Source organism: Hylobates moloch, unplaced genomic scaffold (assembly GCF_009828535.3).
Source record: "Hylobates moloch isolate HMO894 unplaced genomic scaffold, HMol_V3 SCAFFOLD_6, whole genome shotgun sequence".
NCBI classification, from domain to species: Eukaryota; Metazoa; Chordata; class Mammalia; order Primates; family Hylobatidae; genus Hylobates; species Hylobates moloch.
This window is the reverse complement of record NW_026652281.1, coordinates 122,932,439-122,946,969: the sequence shown is the minus strand read 5'-3', so window position 1 is coordinate 122,946,969 and position 14,531 is coordinate 122,932,439. Positions and strand designations below refer to the sequence as shown.

General features: G+C 43.4%; 1 protein-coding gene across 3 annotated transcripts in view; it reads left to right on the top strand.

The window, feature by feature from the left end:
* The first annotated feature begins 5,867 nt into the window (after window positions 1-5,867).
* The window catches only part of PRELID2 (PRELI domain containing 2), a 76,099-nt gene continuing 67,435 nt past the window's right edge, over window positions 5,868-14,531 (top strand). For 2 of the 3 annotated variants that reach the window (XM_032158239.2, XM_058439977.1), the window contains exon 1: window positions 5,868-5,993. In XM_032158239.2, the coding sequence (XP_032014130.1) occupies window positions 5,919-5,993 (75 nt within the window). In that variant the 5' untranslated portion in view covers window positions 5,868-5,918. Of the gene's footprint in view, window positions 5,994-10,166; window positions 10,193-14,531 lie in introns of those variants that run through there. The other variant, XM_058439978.1, reaches the window with a different exon arrangement.

Sequence of the window (14,531 nt, the reverse complement as noted above, 5' to 3'; positions counted from 1 at the left end):
TGGCTTCCCAACTCATACAGATAAAGCCAACATCTTTACCATGGCCTGGAGGACCCTATGTGACCTAGATTCATGTTTTCTGATCTTATATCTCAGGAACTCTGCAACAGCCATACTGGCCTCCTTACAGTTCTGAAATGTATAAGAAGAATGCCTGTTTCAGGTCTTGGAACCTGCCATTCCTTCTACCTGGAATAATCCTCCTCCAAATACGAGCATGACTTGCTCCTCCTCTTCTTGCAACTTTTCTACTTTAATGTCATTTTCTCAGAGAGGTCTTCCTTAGCTCTTTTAAAAAATTTTAACACTGCTCCTCTCTCCCCTGCCCTGCCATCACTTCTCATCCTTCTTCTCCAGTTTATTTTTTTCTCCTTAGTACCCACGCTTACTTATCATACATGATATTTTATATATTTGAATCTGTTCTGATATTTTGCTTTGTTTTCCTTGCAAATTCTCATTCTGTACCCTGGTTTCAATAACTATATCCCTGTTCTCTGCCATGGCTTGTGTCTCTAGCTCACATCTCAAATGTCAGGTTGCTGGATTTTAGAGACAGTCTTGGCCCACTCAGTTTCTGCCCCTGCATTTCAGTTTTTGTTGACGGAAAAACTGAGCTGCAGGGGCAGGAAGGATTTTGTTCAAGGTCATATTGTATATTAAGTACATTCATGAGTTTATTCAACATATACTAGGTGCCAGGCATTTTACTAGGCACTGGATAGAGAGGAGTGAATAATATATACAGTTCCTCCAGTCTTGAGAATGTCACAGTAACAGTGATTTATATATACAGATAATTATAAGATTGGATACAAAAAATCAGTGATAGAGAGATGGTCAGGATGGTCAGAAGAGGGAATTGAACCAACATGAAGAAGGTGAGAAAAGCAGAGAGACAGGGTCAGGGCTGGAGTTCTGTGTCACTTAAATCTTGCAGCATTTACAATCATTCATTCATTCATTCATTCATTCAACCTAAATGTATTGGATTTCTACCATGTTTAAACTATTGTGCCTCCCTGTGAAGATACAAAAGGTATTTGATATCTTACAAAAGTCTTTAAGATATTTGTTTTCTTAAAGACCAAATAAGGTCATGAACTTCTAAGATTTGCCAGCAAATTTCCATCCTCAAGTCCCTGCCCAGTTAAGCCAACCAATTTCAAAGCAATGGAAATTTGTTTCACAGTTTCTTCTTGCTCCCTCAGAGGACCCAGCAAGTAAGACTACTGTTGTGCAAACTGGCTGTGATTCTGAGCTACAAGATTATAGGCTCATGTCGTCAAGTCTGGCACACGTTTCAGAAAGCCCCAATGTCCTTGGAATGGGCAGGTCACATTTGTTCTTATACAAGTCACTCAGCCAACCAGCCCCAAGTAGAGGTTGCAGGTGGTGGGGCCTTTAATCTTTCAGGACACACCATTGGCCTTTCATGGTTACTTAATCAGGAGATTAAGTCTTGCTTAAAGATGTACTCTGGGAGAAACTGATGGTCAGAGTGGATTGAGGATACAGGGCCCAGGACCTATGCTAGCAGGGGATTTGTATGTCACGTCTCCAGCTACTCTGGTAAAAGAGGCAGATACAAAATACCATAAACTCTGCAGGTAATTGACCTCTCCTTTGTGGGCCTGTGTAGTCTCCCTGGAAGACTGCTTTTTGTTTTCCAGTAAGGAGGGATTGGTGATATAGTGGAGTGGCTTTTAAACATGCATCCAACACATATAAGAGTGTTTGCATCTCATTATCCTCTCCACTCCTCCCTCTGTAGTTCAAGGAAACGCTGCTTACAGGCTTAGTAAGGTGGGGATTAAGAATTAATTATTGGATTTAGCAATTTGGTCATTGGTGACCTTGACAACAGTCGTTTCAGTGAAGTGGTGGGGGCAAATACTGATTGGAATGGGCTCAAGAGATTACAGGCAGCTCTTTTGAGGAACATCGGTGGACCAGAGACTTGCAATACAGCTGGAGGAAGATAGGGGGTTAAGAGTTGTTTTTTTTTTTGTTTTATTTATTTATTTATTTATTTATTATTTATTTATTTATTTTTTTAGATGGAAGAAATTACAGTGTACTTGTTGTACTGGCTAGAATGGCCCAGTAGAGACAAGAACTGATGATACAGAAAGGAAGGGGGATATTGCTAGAGAGATGGCCTTGAACAAGAAAGAGGACAGGAACTTTTATTGATGTACTAGAGCTGGCCATTCAACACAGCTATTATTTTATTTTATTTTATTATTTTTTTGAGACAGAGTCTTGCTCTGTCACCCAGGTTGGCATGCAGTGGCGGGATCTTGGCTCACTGCAAGCTCCGCCTCCCGGGTTCATGCCATTCTCCTGCCTCAGCCTCTCCGAGTAGCTGGAGTCCCAGGCGCCTGCCACCACGCCCGGCTAATTTTTTGTATTTTTAGTAGAGACAGGGTTTCACCGTGGTCTCGATCTCCTGACCTCGTGATCTGCCCACCTCGGCCTCCCAAAGTGCTGGGATTACAAGCGTGAGCCACCGCGCCCAGCCAACACAGCTATTATTAAAGTATATAAATTTACAATCACATATAAAAACTTAATAAATATTTATTTATTTGAGATGGGTCTCACTCTGTGGCCCAGGCTGGAGTGAATGGCACGATCATAGTTCACTACAGCCTTGAACTTCTGGATTTAATAGAGCCTCTGGCCTTAGCCTCTCAAGTAGCTAGGACTACAGGTGTGCACTGCCACACCTGGCTAATTTTTTATTTTATTTTTTGTAGAGATAGGGTTTCACTATGTTGCCCACACTGGCCTCAAACTCTTGCCCTCAAGTGATCCTTCTGCCTTGGCCTCCCAAAGTGCTCAGGTTACAGGCATGAACCATAGGAGCCTGGCCAAAGAGTAATAAACATTGAAAACTCATCCCTTCCATATGAGGAGCGCCTCTGCCCGGCCACCCATGGACTGGGATGTGAGGAGCGCCTCTGCCCGGCCGCCCCGTCTCGGATGTGGGGAGCGCCTCTGCCCGGCCGCCCTGTCTGAGTTGTGAGGAGCGTCTCTGCCTGGCCGCCCCGCCCGGGAGGTCTACCACAGAGGCCAGAAGCAATGTGGGGGCTGGATGTGGTGGCTCACGCCTGCAGTCCCAGTACTCTGGGAGGCCCAGGCAGGTTGATCACTTGAGGCTAGGAGTTCAAGACCAGCCTGGCCAACATGGCGAAACATATGAAAAATACAACAGACAAACCAACCAACCAACCCAGTGACAACAAAACAGGTCTACCCTGGAGTCATACTCTAATTTTTTCTATTTTCCTCCCTTTCTGATCCTTTATCCCACTTTCTTTTTCTTCCTCTTCCTTCTCCTTCTTCTTTGTCAAATAGAGGATTGAGTTATTATCATTGATCCATACAAAGTCCCTCTCTCATTTATTCTCTTTAATTCCCACCCCCCATTTCTATTCCCCGTCTTCCCATGTGCAACCTTTCTAATATGTTTGATATGCATCTTTTTGTTTATATGTATTTTCAGAAAATGTTTATTGTTTTGTGTGCCAAAAAAAAAAATTAATAAAAAAAAAAAGAAGGCAGGAATGTCAGGCCTCTGAGCCCAAGCCAAGCCATTGCATCCCCTGTGACTTGCACGTATATATCCAGATGGCCTGAAGTAACTGAAGATCCACAAAAGAAGTAAAAATAGCCTTAACTGATGACATTCCACCATTGTGATTTGTTTCTGCCCCACCCTAACTGATCAATGTACTTTGTAATCTCTCCCACCCTTAAGAAGATTCTTTGTAATTCTCCCCACCCTTGAGAATGTACTTTGTGAGATCCACCCCTGCCCGCAAAACATTGCTCTTAACTTCACCGCCTATCCCAAAACCTATAAGAACTAATGATAATCCACCAAAAAAAAGAAAACTCATCCCTTCCTGCTACATTTTCCATTATTTATGTTCTTGGTTCTTTATGGCTGTCGTATGTGGGTGGTGGAAATACTATGTGATGGTGTGCTTCTGTGCTTCCCTCCCCAACTACCACTCCTCACTAAACTCCATGTTGCTAAATCCCCAACTTGTGTTTAGTGACATCGAGTTGGCATCTTTAAACATGGTAGGAGTATTTACACCACAGGAATCAGCAACCTTTGGAAATTAGGGCTTTGCTTGATTTATACTTTAAAGGACAGCTGTTTGTTAAACATTTTTCAGTTCACCTCAGGATTCAGTGGACAAATGGAGACACTGGTGCTAAAACAAAGTGCTGACAGTTCACCCACAGGAACAAGAGTGAAGGCAGCACATTTGGTCTGGTGGGTAGAGAGGTGGCAGAGTGATGTGATCTATTGACTAAGTGAAAATGGAAGTAAGGTAATGACTGGAGTATAAGGCTGGGAACAAAGGTATCAGAGGTGTGAGGTGAGAGGAATGTGGGAGAGTAAGTGGATTAGAGAAATTCAGTACTTTCTGTTTTTTTTTTTTTGAGATGGAGTCTTGCTCTTGTCTCGTCATCTAGGCTGGAGTGCAATGGGCGATCTCTGCTCACTGCAACCTCCGTCTCCCGGGTTCGAGCGATTCTCCTGCCTCAGCCTTCTGAGTAGCTGGGACTACAGGCACCCGCCATCACGCCCGGCTAATTTTTGTATTTTTAGTAGAGATGGGATTTCACCATGTTGGCCAGGCTGGTCTCGAACTCCGGATCTCAGACGATCCGCCCACCTTGGCCTCCCAAAGTGCTGGGATTACAGGCGTGAGTCACCGCACCCGGCCAGAAATTCAGTACTTTCATAATGTATTTGTCTGGCACCACTAAAAGGAGCCATAGGGTTAGTGGTTATGAACTTAAAAGATGCCTGTCACAGTGGGTGTGTATTTTCCTCCAGCCCCTTCTGGTGGCTTGGGTAGAGACAGTCAGAAGAGACCTAGATTTACACAAGGCTACGGTTTTGCCAGACCAGTGTAACTGTGTATGGCAGGGGCGAGCGAGATGGCGAAATCGTAAAAGTCATCACCTCACAGACCCTCCATAATCACCCTCGCTAAAATCATGCCTGCGCCCGTGTCACTTTAACCGATTATTGTTTTTATTTTCCCAGCTTGTTGATTGGGTGTGAAATCAGCCGGCTCATCAGCAGGGCTGCTGTTTCCGCCCTGCGGAATCCGCAGTGTCCACTACAGCGCTGGAGCATAGGAGGTCTCAGAACCGTGCTGAATACACGGATTAACGTGCTGGTTCTCCTAACATCTGTGGGTTGCAGTAAATAATAATACTCGCAACTCTTTTGTATCCTCTAGTTCCTTGCTCCGTGGTGTTTAACTTTAGCGAGCAAAGGAACTTACCTGCAGGGTTTGGTGCACTAAAACGCGGTTCTTATTCCCGAGGCAATCTTTACCTTACACGAGGCCCAACCCCAAGCCTCAGAGGCAGCTGCCTGGTGGCATGAGTAATGCTGGCCTTTGTCACACCAGGCCTTCCTTATTAATACTTTTATCCCGTGCTGTCAACCACGGCTTATTCTGTGACTCCAGGCGGTGATACCATAAACGCACAAGCCCAAGGTCCAGGTTTCCTGGGGCGGGGCGTGATGGCTCCCAGGCAGAGAAGCTTTTCTCGGCAGGCGCGGCCGCGGGAGGGCACCAGGGCCGCTCTGGCGCCGCCAGCGTGGAGACCGCGGGGCCCCGGGTGCTCTGGGAGCACTCCAGCCCCTCCCACGCTCTGCAACTCCAGGTCCCCGACTCTGGCAGTAGGGGCGTGGGCGTGGCCGACTGCGCGTTTCTCCGAGTGGCCAATAAAGTTTCGAAAGTTTGAAAAGCGGAGGAAAAAGGCCACGCCCATGTGGCTGTCCGAGTGTGGGCGCCGGCGGGCCTCTGCGGAGCCCTGGGCGACTCTGCGCTCGCGGAGGCGTGGCCGGTGCGCGGGGCCCGCGGCGCGCGGTGATGGGGGTCTCGGTGGATGTGCACCAGGTGTACAAGTACCCCTTCGAGCAGGTGGTCGCCAGCTTTCTCCGAAAGGTACTGCCCCGCTTCCACCTTCCGTATCCCGCGCTGCCCCCGCTGCTTGCCCCTCTCTCCTCTCCTCCATCCACGCGGAAGCTGGCACCGCCAGTCTCTCTTTCCAGCTGCGGGCTTTCCTTCAGGGATGTGTGGGTCGAGAGGAATTTCCTCGAAGACTCCCCTTACACGGAGCGGGAAAAGGAGCCGTGCTTGGCATCACGTTCACACCTGCCCCATTTGAAAGAAGAGGCTTTCCTTTCAGGAAGAGCCTCCGGGAATCCCAGCTCGTGAGCTCCGTGGAGTTGCAAATGACCGACGTGTGGAGCTTTCCCGTTCATCACTGACCCCTTAAAAGCGAGGGGAGGCCATTGGGCAGTCATCCTGGTTTACTCAGCATGATCGTTCTGCTGCCTCTCCACTGCCCCCTTATTAAACAGCTGTGGGACTTCATGCAGGTTGCTTACTCTCTTTGTGCCTTAGTTTGCTAATCTGTAAAATGGGGAAAATAATAGTACCGACTCATAGTTGTTGTGAGGATCCAAATGAGGTAACTTATGTAAAGTGCTTATCACAGTTGTGACCTAAATGAAGAAACTGAGGCAAAATCAGTATAAAAAGAGAGTTTATTTGAGCCAAGTTTGAGGACTGCATCCTGGGAGTGAAGGTGCCCTGAGTATACATTCTGATGAGCAGAAGTCGAAAGTGGGTTTTTAAAGGAGAATAAGAAGCGCTTCCTAAGTTGTTTACCAAGAATTTATATTAAAATAACATAAACTATTGATTGGCTGTACATTGTTCTTTGTATCACAAATTCCAGGAATTTGAAGATAATGGGTAAGGCAACTGGTCAGGAACAAAATGCCTTTAACCAGTTGCTCCCAGGAATGGGTTGGGTGAGGAGGGGACCACTAAAGTCCTATACTCTTGTCTCTCTGGGCTTGATCGATTTTGCATATTTCACTGTAACTCACACAATCTGCTCTGAGCTATTTTTCTTTTTCTCACTGCTACTGATGTTTAGTTAGGGCTCTAAAATGTTATTGTTGTTTGTATTACTACAACCGATTTCAATACAAATAATGAACTCTTCCTCAATACTGAGTGGCCCTGAATCCCAAAGACTGTTTCTAGGATTGTGGGTTCCTGATAATAGGAAAATGGGAAATGTCTTTGAAAAATTGAAAGCTCCCAGGCCTGGGAGGTAGGACTGCTGGACTCTGGTCTGGTTCTATGCATGGTTAGTCCTCTGGGTGACCTTGGCTGAGGGTCTTTTCTCTAGGCCTTAGTTTCCACGTTTATAAGATGAAGGGGTTGTACCAGAAGATCTTTGAAGGTCCCCTTCGGTTTTCACTTTCTTAAGCAGAATTTGCAACATTGCAATTTGCCTTGGTTAGCAGCCACGGGACATTGAACTCCATATGCAACCTGGAAGCCAAACTAAGGGAGATGCTGGGAAGATGAAAGTCATTTGTTAAACGATAAGGTGTAGCCTCCATTAGAGGAGGTGACACGGTGGCCCTGGTCACAGAGGAGTGAGGAGGACACTGGTTAACACTTTGTTGCTATAGGGGGCCTCTTTAGAAGGAATGTCAGCTTGCTGATATGTTCATTGATTTTCAGTATCTAGACTAGTGCCTAGCACTTACTAGGTATTTAATAAAAACCTGAGCAATGAATAAATGAAAGAAAGAATGATTTACAGATCTGTTGTAGACTTTGCCTTAGGCCAGGCTTCTGGGCCCAAAAAGTAACAGCCAACACCCAATTTTTTTGTTAGGACTGGCACTTTGGAGTCTGGGTACCCTTAAGCCACTGCTCCTTTGTAAAGTCTTTTTGGATTGTCATCATCAAGAGTCAGTTGATCTCCACCTTCTCAGAACTCGCAGGGCACTCTGTCTAGGTCTGGCTGACTGTCTGCGGTGTCAGATGGTGACTTCTGTATGTGTTGTGTTTCCCGTTAGACTCTAAGGTTTTTAAAGGCGAGACTCACTCCTGCAGAAGCACATAACACAATGCCAAACTCTTATTTATGGACGTCCCGGCACGTTGTCAGCTTTTGGTAAATGCTTTTCTTTTGTTGAATACTTATCTTCTGTTTGCCAAGATTTGTGCTAGGTGCTAGAAAAACGTGGGAGGTCACCACAGACCCTGTTCTCATGGAACTGATGGTGTGTAGTGGGTGAGATTAACATAAATAAGTGATGTGCAAATGAACACAAAATTCAAATTGATGATGTGTACTTATGAAAGGAAAGTAAGGAAAATACGTGGTGCTTGGATATAGCAGGGAGGCCTGCTGAAGTCAGAGAGGGTGATCTTTAGGAAAGGCTTCCCTGAAGAAGTGGCACTTGTGAAATGATGGCTGAAGCATGAATAGAAGTTTCCTAGGAAGGCTGGGTGTGTGGTGTGTGGTGTGGTGTTGTGTGTGTGGTGTGGTGTGTGTATGTGCGCTCATGTGTGCTTTCCATACTTTATCATGTTTACTGCTGCCAGCACCCTCAGGAAGTAGTTATGATTAATTTCCATTTTACAATATAGAGAAACTGAGGACCAGAGAAGTCCAAGTGCCTTCCTCAAGTTCCCACAACTAGCAGGTAGGACAGCCAGGATTTTAACACATGGATCCAAAACTCACACCCTTAGCCACCAGGCTCTGCTGCATTGCATATAATAGGCACTTCAACGATTATTGAGGTAATACAGTGTTTCAGAATCAACTTTGCCAGCCGGGTGCGGCAGCTCACGCCTGTAATCCCAGCACTTTGGGAGGCCGAGGCAGGCGGATCACTTGAGGTCAGGAGTTCAAGACCAGCCTGGCTAACATGGTGAAACACCATCTCTACCAAAAATACAAACAAATTAGCCAGGTGTGGTGCCCTATGCCTGTAATCCCAGCTACTCGGGAGGCTAAGACGAGAATCACTTGAACCCAAGAGGCGGAGGTTGCAGTGAGCCGAGATCACGCCATTGCACTCCAGCCTGGGTGACGGAGCAAGACTTCGTCTCAAAAACAAAAACAAACAAAAAAACCCCAAAAACTTCGCTGTGCTCAATCTGTTTTCTTTTGTTCACAGTCTTCTCTCAGTGTTTGCTCAGCTAAGTGGACCTGTTGACCCTGATATAAAGATATAACTTTGATGTGTGTTAGGGTGAGAACACAGAATGTTTAAGTTATCTATTGGTATGTAACAAGCCACTCCAAAACTTAGTGACTTAAACCAATGACAGGCTTTTAATTTTCACAATTCTGTGAGTTGACTAAGCTCATGTGGTTGATTTTTGTGTGCTGTGTGGTATAGCTGAGGTCACTTATGTAGTTGTATTCAGTTAGAACCTGTTGTAATTCACATAAAATATTTAGCAAAGTACCTGGTACATAGTGAATAAGTATTATGAAAAGGCAGAACTGGGAAGCAGAACTGGGAATGCCAGAACTGGGAAATGGATGGCAGAACTGGGAAAATGAGAGACAAACATTTGGAGACTAAAGGTCTAGTGATGGGACAGTGTTAACATCATGCATGTCACTGTACTTCCTTTCTTTCTATTCATTCATAAAGGAATCCTTCAGAGATTCCTTGGGAGGAACTATGTGACAATTTCTAAGATGTCAGTAAACCCATTTGCTGGGTGAATTTTCCCCTTATGTTATTCAAAGCCATGAACTGGAAGTCAGTAGACCTGGATCTTGATCATTATGCTTTTGCTGTTAGGTTGGGTGGCCATGGGAAACAATTTTCACCATCCTATACTGTGTCCTTGTGCAAATTAGAAAAGGCATCTTTTAGGGGTCCACTCCATAAACTCACAGTTCATAGGGCTAGGGGAAAGCAAATGAGACTATTTATGCAAATTAGAAAAAGGTGCTGCTTCCTCTAGGTGGATGCAGTCCTGTGCCCACAGGCCCACTTGACCAGGAGCCCTTGTGCTGTGAGCAACATCACAGCTGTATAAGCCCTAGTTTCTCCTCTGTGAAAATGGTAATGCCACCTACCCCACCTACCTTCCAGCGTTGTTGTGAGGATGTCAAATGTGTTAACAGTTTGAAAAGCATAAGTTTTTTTATAAGCCTAAGGTAGTAAGAATTATCTTTTTGGCAAAATACACTTTTATTTTTCTTTCAGTCTTCATGTTTTTTTTTTCAAAGGAAAGCACTTGGCAGAAGGGACAATCATATGAGGATTGCTGGGAAGCATTTAATCTGATTTTGCACAATGGTATGTTTGAAGCTGCTTTAGCACTGAGGAAGTTCTATTTTAAATCAGATCTACTGATCTATGGCTTTTGGTTTGTTAGGAGTTGCCTTCCAAGTTATCATATACTACTGTTTTTAAAACCTGAAGAATGTTTGCTCTTCTTACATCTGCCTGTTGAATACCACAGGCAAAATATTAGCTGCATGCTTTCAAAGCTAAGTGACATTGTGAAAACAAACAATATGATACTCTTTGTTCGTGAAATATAGTATTTCTCAATAAACTCTTCGTAGAGGAATGTTATGAAACCCAAAATAGTTTATTGATTGGATGCTGAACTGTAGGTACTTTCCAAAAACTATAGTGTCAATGCACTTGACAGTGTATTTTGGTTTCTTTCTTTGTGTGATTCTTAGCTTTCTAGCTCTAATCACTTACCACTGTTTCCTTCCTTTTACTTAAAATCATCTACAAAGAGAACACAAAGTTGCATAGATGAATGTAGCAGTGTAGAAAATGGGTCTTCTCTGGAATCTCACTTAGACCTTTTTAATGGGCTTGCCTTTCATGAGCTGTATTCAGAGAACTTCTTAAATTTCATCTGCCTGAAATTTAAAGTCATTAAAAAGGATCCAGAGAGCCATTATATTGACTGGGTTTTCTTGTTTATATCTAAATGAGGCCAGAGAAGTAAAGATTTTTCTTACCTTCGGAAGGTTGACTTTCTTTTTATGCTGTGGTTCAAAGAATCATAGTGAATAGAATATCACCTTCATAGGTGGTGATTTTTGTCATTTGTTTCTGATGTATCCCAATTACCCAAAGAGATCCTGGAACATAGTAGGTACTCAGCAAATCCTTGTTGAATGAATGAATGAACTGACTCTTTTGGGGATTAGCCCTGTGCAATTTTAGATTGAAGTCAGTACGGAATTCAGAAACATGTCCTTACTTTGGATACTGTAATAAAATGGACAGATTAAAATATTAATAATTTCTTTGCTTTGACAGAATGACCCTGGGTGTTATTTATTTTGGCTGGGAGCCTGGTGTGCTGAACAAAATGGTTTGAATGTTTACTCTTAAGCTCATAAAGGGGATTTATGAATGGCTATTTCCATTTAGAGTAGAAAGTTGATTGGGTAATTAATAATGTTCCCATTTCTGATCCTATCTTTTCTCCCTTGCAAATCTGACACTTACATGTGTGGAACATATCTTCCTTCAAAGCTCCAGAAATATTTGGGGTGAACCTGCATTTCTAAAATAAACGATTTGATAAACCATAGGCCTCGTTTAACATAATGATTATTTATCTTTTGTCACATGCTGTACTAGTCTTTCTTCGCTTTTATCTTCCTGTCCTCAGTTCCACTAGAAGATTAGGCATGATGTAAAGCAGAATGGTGCAGATGTGCAGAATGTGGGCTCTGACATTGGATGGGGTGAGGAAGACAGGGATGGAGCGCTGTTAGCCCTGTAAGCTTGGCCAGGCCAGTTCAGTTTTCTATGCCTCGATTTCCTCATCTGCAAAATGAGAATAATAATCACTATCTTCTGGAGTTGTTGGAGAAATTAAATTGGATAATGCATACAGTTATATGTAATATACCTAGGTTAATTTCAGCACACAGCAGGCTCTTTTAAAGTACTTGTTGAATAATGATAACGACAACAATAATTTGTTGCATTTATTTCATGAGCCTGAAAATAAAAAGCTGAGAGAAGTGGCCTCAGAAATCTTTACTAACTTAGAGTAATAAAGGGGAGAGTGAGCATGAATAAAGGTACACATTTGAATTAGGAATATTTTCTAAATGCCATTTGAATAATTGTAAAGTATACTTAGAAACTTATCTAATGGAGATTGTGGCTTAATCAGTGTATAAAAGACAGAAGATATTGGCCAGGCATGGTGGCTCATGCCTATAATCCAAGCACTTTGCAAGGCTGAGGTGGGTTGATCACTTGAGCCTAGGAGTTTGAGACCAGCCTGTGCAACAGGGCAAAACCCCCATCTCTACCACCACCACCACCACCAACAACAACAACAAAACCCCAAACCACACAGACACAAAAACAAACAAACCCCCCCCAAAATTAGCCGGGCATGGTGGCACACACCTGTAGTCCCAGGTACTGGGGAGGCTGAGGTAGGAGGATCACTTGAGCCGGGAGCAGAGGTTGCAGTGAGCTGTAATTGCATCACTGTGCTCCAGCCTGGGTGACAGAGACCCAGTCTCAAAAAAAAAGGATTTTTCTGGCCGGGCGCGGTGGCTCACGCTTGTAATCCCAGCACTTTGGGAGGCCGAGGCGGGCGGATCACGAGGTCAAGAGATCGAGACCACGGTGAAACCCCGTCTCTACTAAAAATACAAAAAATTAGCCGGGCGTGGTGGCGGGCGCCTGTAGTCCCAGCTACTCGGAGAGGCTGAGGCAGGAGAATGGCGTGAACCCGGGAGGCGGAGCTTGCAGTGAGCCGAGATCGCGTCACTGCACTCCAGCCTGGGTGACAGAGCGAGACTCCGTCTCGAAAAAAAAAAAAAAAAAAGGATTTTTTTCACTGTCTAAGTACGTGGACCTGTCTTCAAGGAGTTCACTGTCAAAAGGGACAGAGGAGGATATATTAATTTTCATGATAAAGGCTTTCTCGGGGCATATGGCAGACATTACATTATAGTATGGGGCAAGATTTATATTTTAATTATAAATCCATGGAAGCATTGAAACTATTTAGAAACAGTTGCCTTTTTAAAAACAGGTAAATATTCTCTCCAGCACTCTTACTTCTCTGGTGCAGCCCTTTCCCTAATGCTAGTGTGGAGTGAAGTGTCAGGGAGGCCTTGTATCTTACACAAATTTTGAACTGGTAAAGCACGAGCTTGTGAGTTTTTTATTGGTCTAGGAAAATCAGATATATTATCTTCTAATCATTTTAAAATCATTGTTTAAGTATTTTTGGATTGCAGATAGATGCCAGCAATATGTTTAATGCCACACTATAGTAAATTGCAAGATAAAAACCGAAATCTTGAAACTTTTAAAGTTTTCAAAACTGTTGATTCATTTGTTAGTAGCAAAACCAGCTACATTTATTTTCTACTTGCACAGTGCTAGGTATTATGCTGTAATTAAATTGTTTCCTTTAATTCTTGTAACAACTCTTTGAGATAAGTATTTATTCTCATTTTACAGATGAAGAAACTAGGGCAGATTAAAGTGATCTGTCCAAGCTTCTCACAGATGGGATTCCAATTCAGATCTCTTGGGCTCTAAAATTCACTGTTTTCTAACATCGTGTCTTTAATTTTGTTTTTTATTTCTTAATTTTTCATTTATAAATAATTTGACTTACAAAACATTTCAAAAACAATATTGCAGTAACAAAGAATTCCCACACACTTTTTTCCAGCTTCCCCAAGCCACAGTATACTTTTTAAAACCAGGAAATTAACACTGACACAATGCTATTAACTAACCTATAGACCCTATTTAGATTTTGTCAATTGTTCACTAATATCGTTTTTCCAGTCTAGGATCCAGTTCAGGACCCCATATTACATTTAGCTGCCTGTGTCCTGCAGTGTAGGACAGTTCCTCAGTCTTTCCTTGCATTTCCGGACCATGGTGATTTTGAAGAGTGCTGGGCAGTTATTTGTAGTGTATCTTTAGCTGCACTGGGTTTATGCATACATTTGATGTTGTGATAAGAGGATTTTCCTCTGTGTTGCAATGAAAAACTGTGTTTTCAAAACCTTCACTATGCCATTGCTGATTATTGGGCCATTTTTGAAAGAAAGAGGCTGATGTGCCGTTGGTTGACCTTTGTCTGGAATCATAGCTTTTCCTGGCCAGAAGGATCTTGGATGATCACCTGGTGGTTCATCACTCCGACCTCACAGATGGCAGCATTGTAGTCTGCATGTCTTGGCTCGTTGCCCTTTGTTCTTTCTGTTTCATCATCCTATTGAAAGACCAATGAACAGCCATTCGAAATACTTTTCAACCTGAGTATGTTTTGTCCTTGATCATTGAAATTTTGATTAATTTATAACTCATTTCTTCTTGGTATAAAATCAACTTTGCTTTTCTTCTGAGATAGACTATGGTGTGGAGCTCATAAAAGGAATTTGGCATAGCTCATGGTGATTTCTTTCTGCTGCTAAACACCAAATCTCTTTTCAGCAGCCCCATCTCTTTGCATGACATGTTTGGCAGCAGCCTAGATAACAAATTCCCTTAATGCTTATAACACGGGTATGTTAATATACCAGACTTACTGTAGGTCTTCTTTGCCTTCTTTGCAGGGCTCTTCAGACAGACCTGTCACTCACCTGCTTCCTTGTCCTCTCTCCGGTAA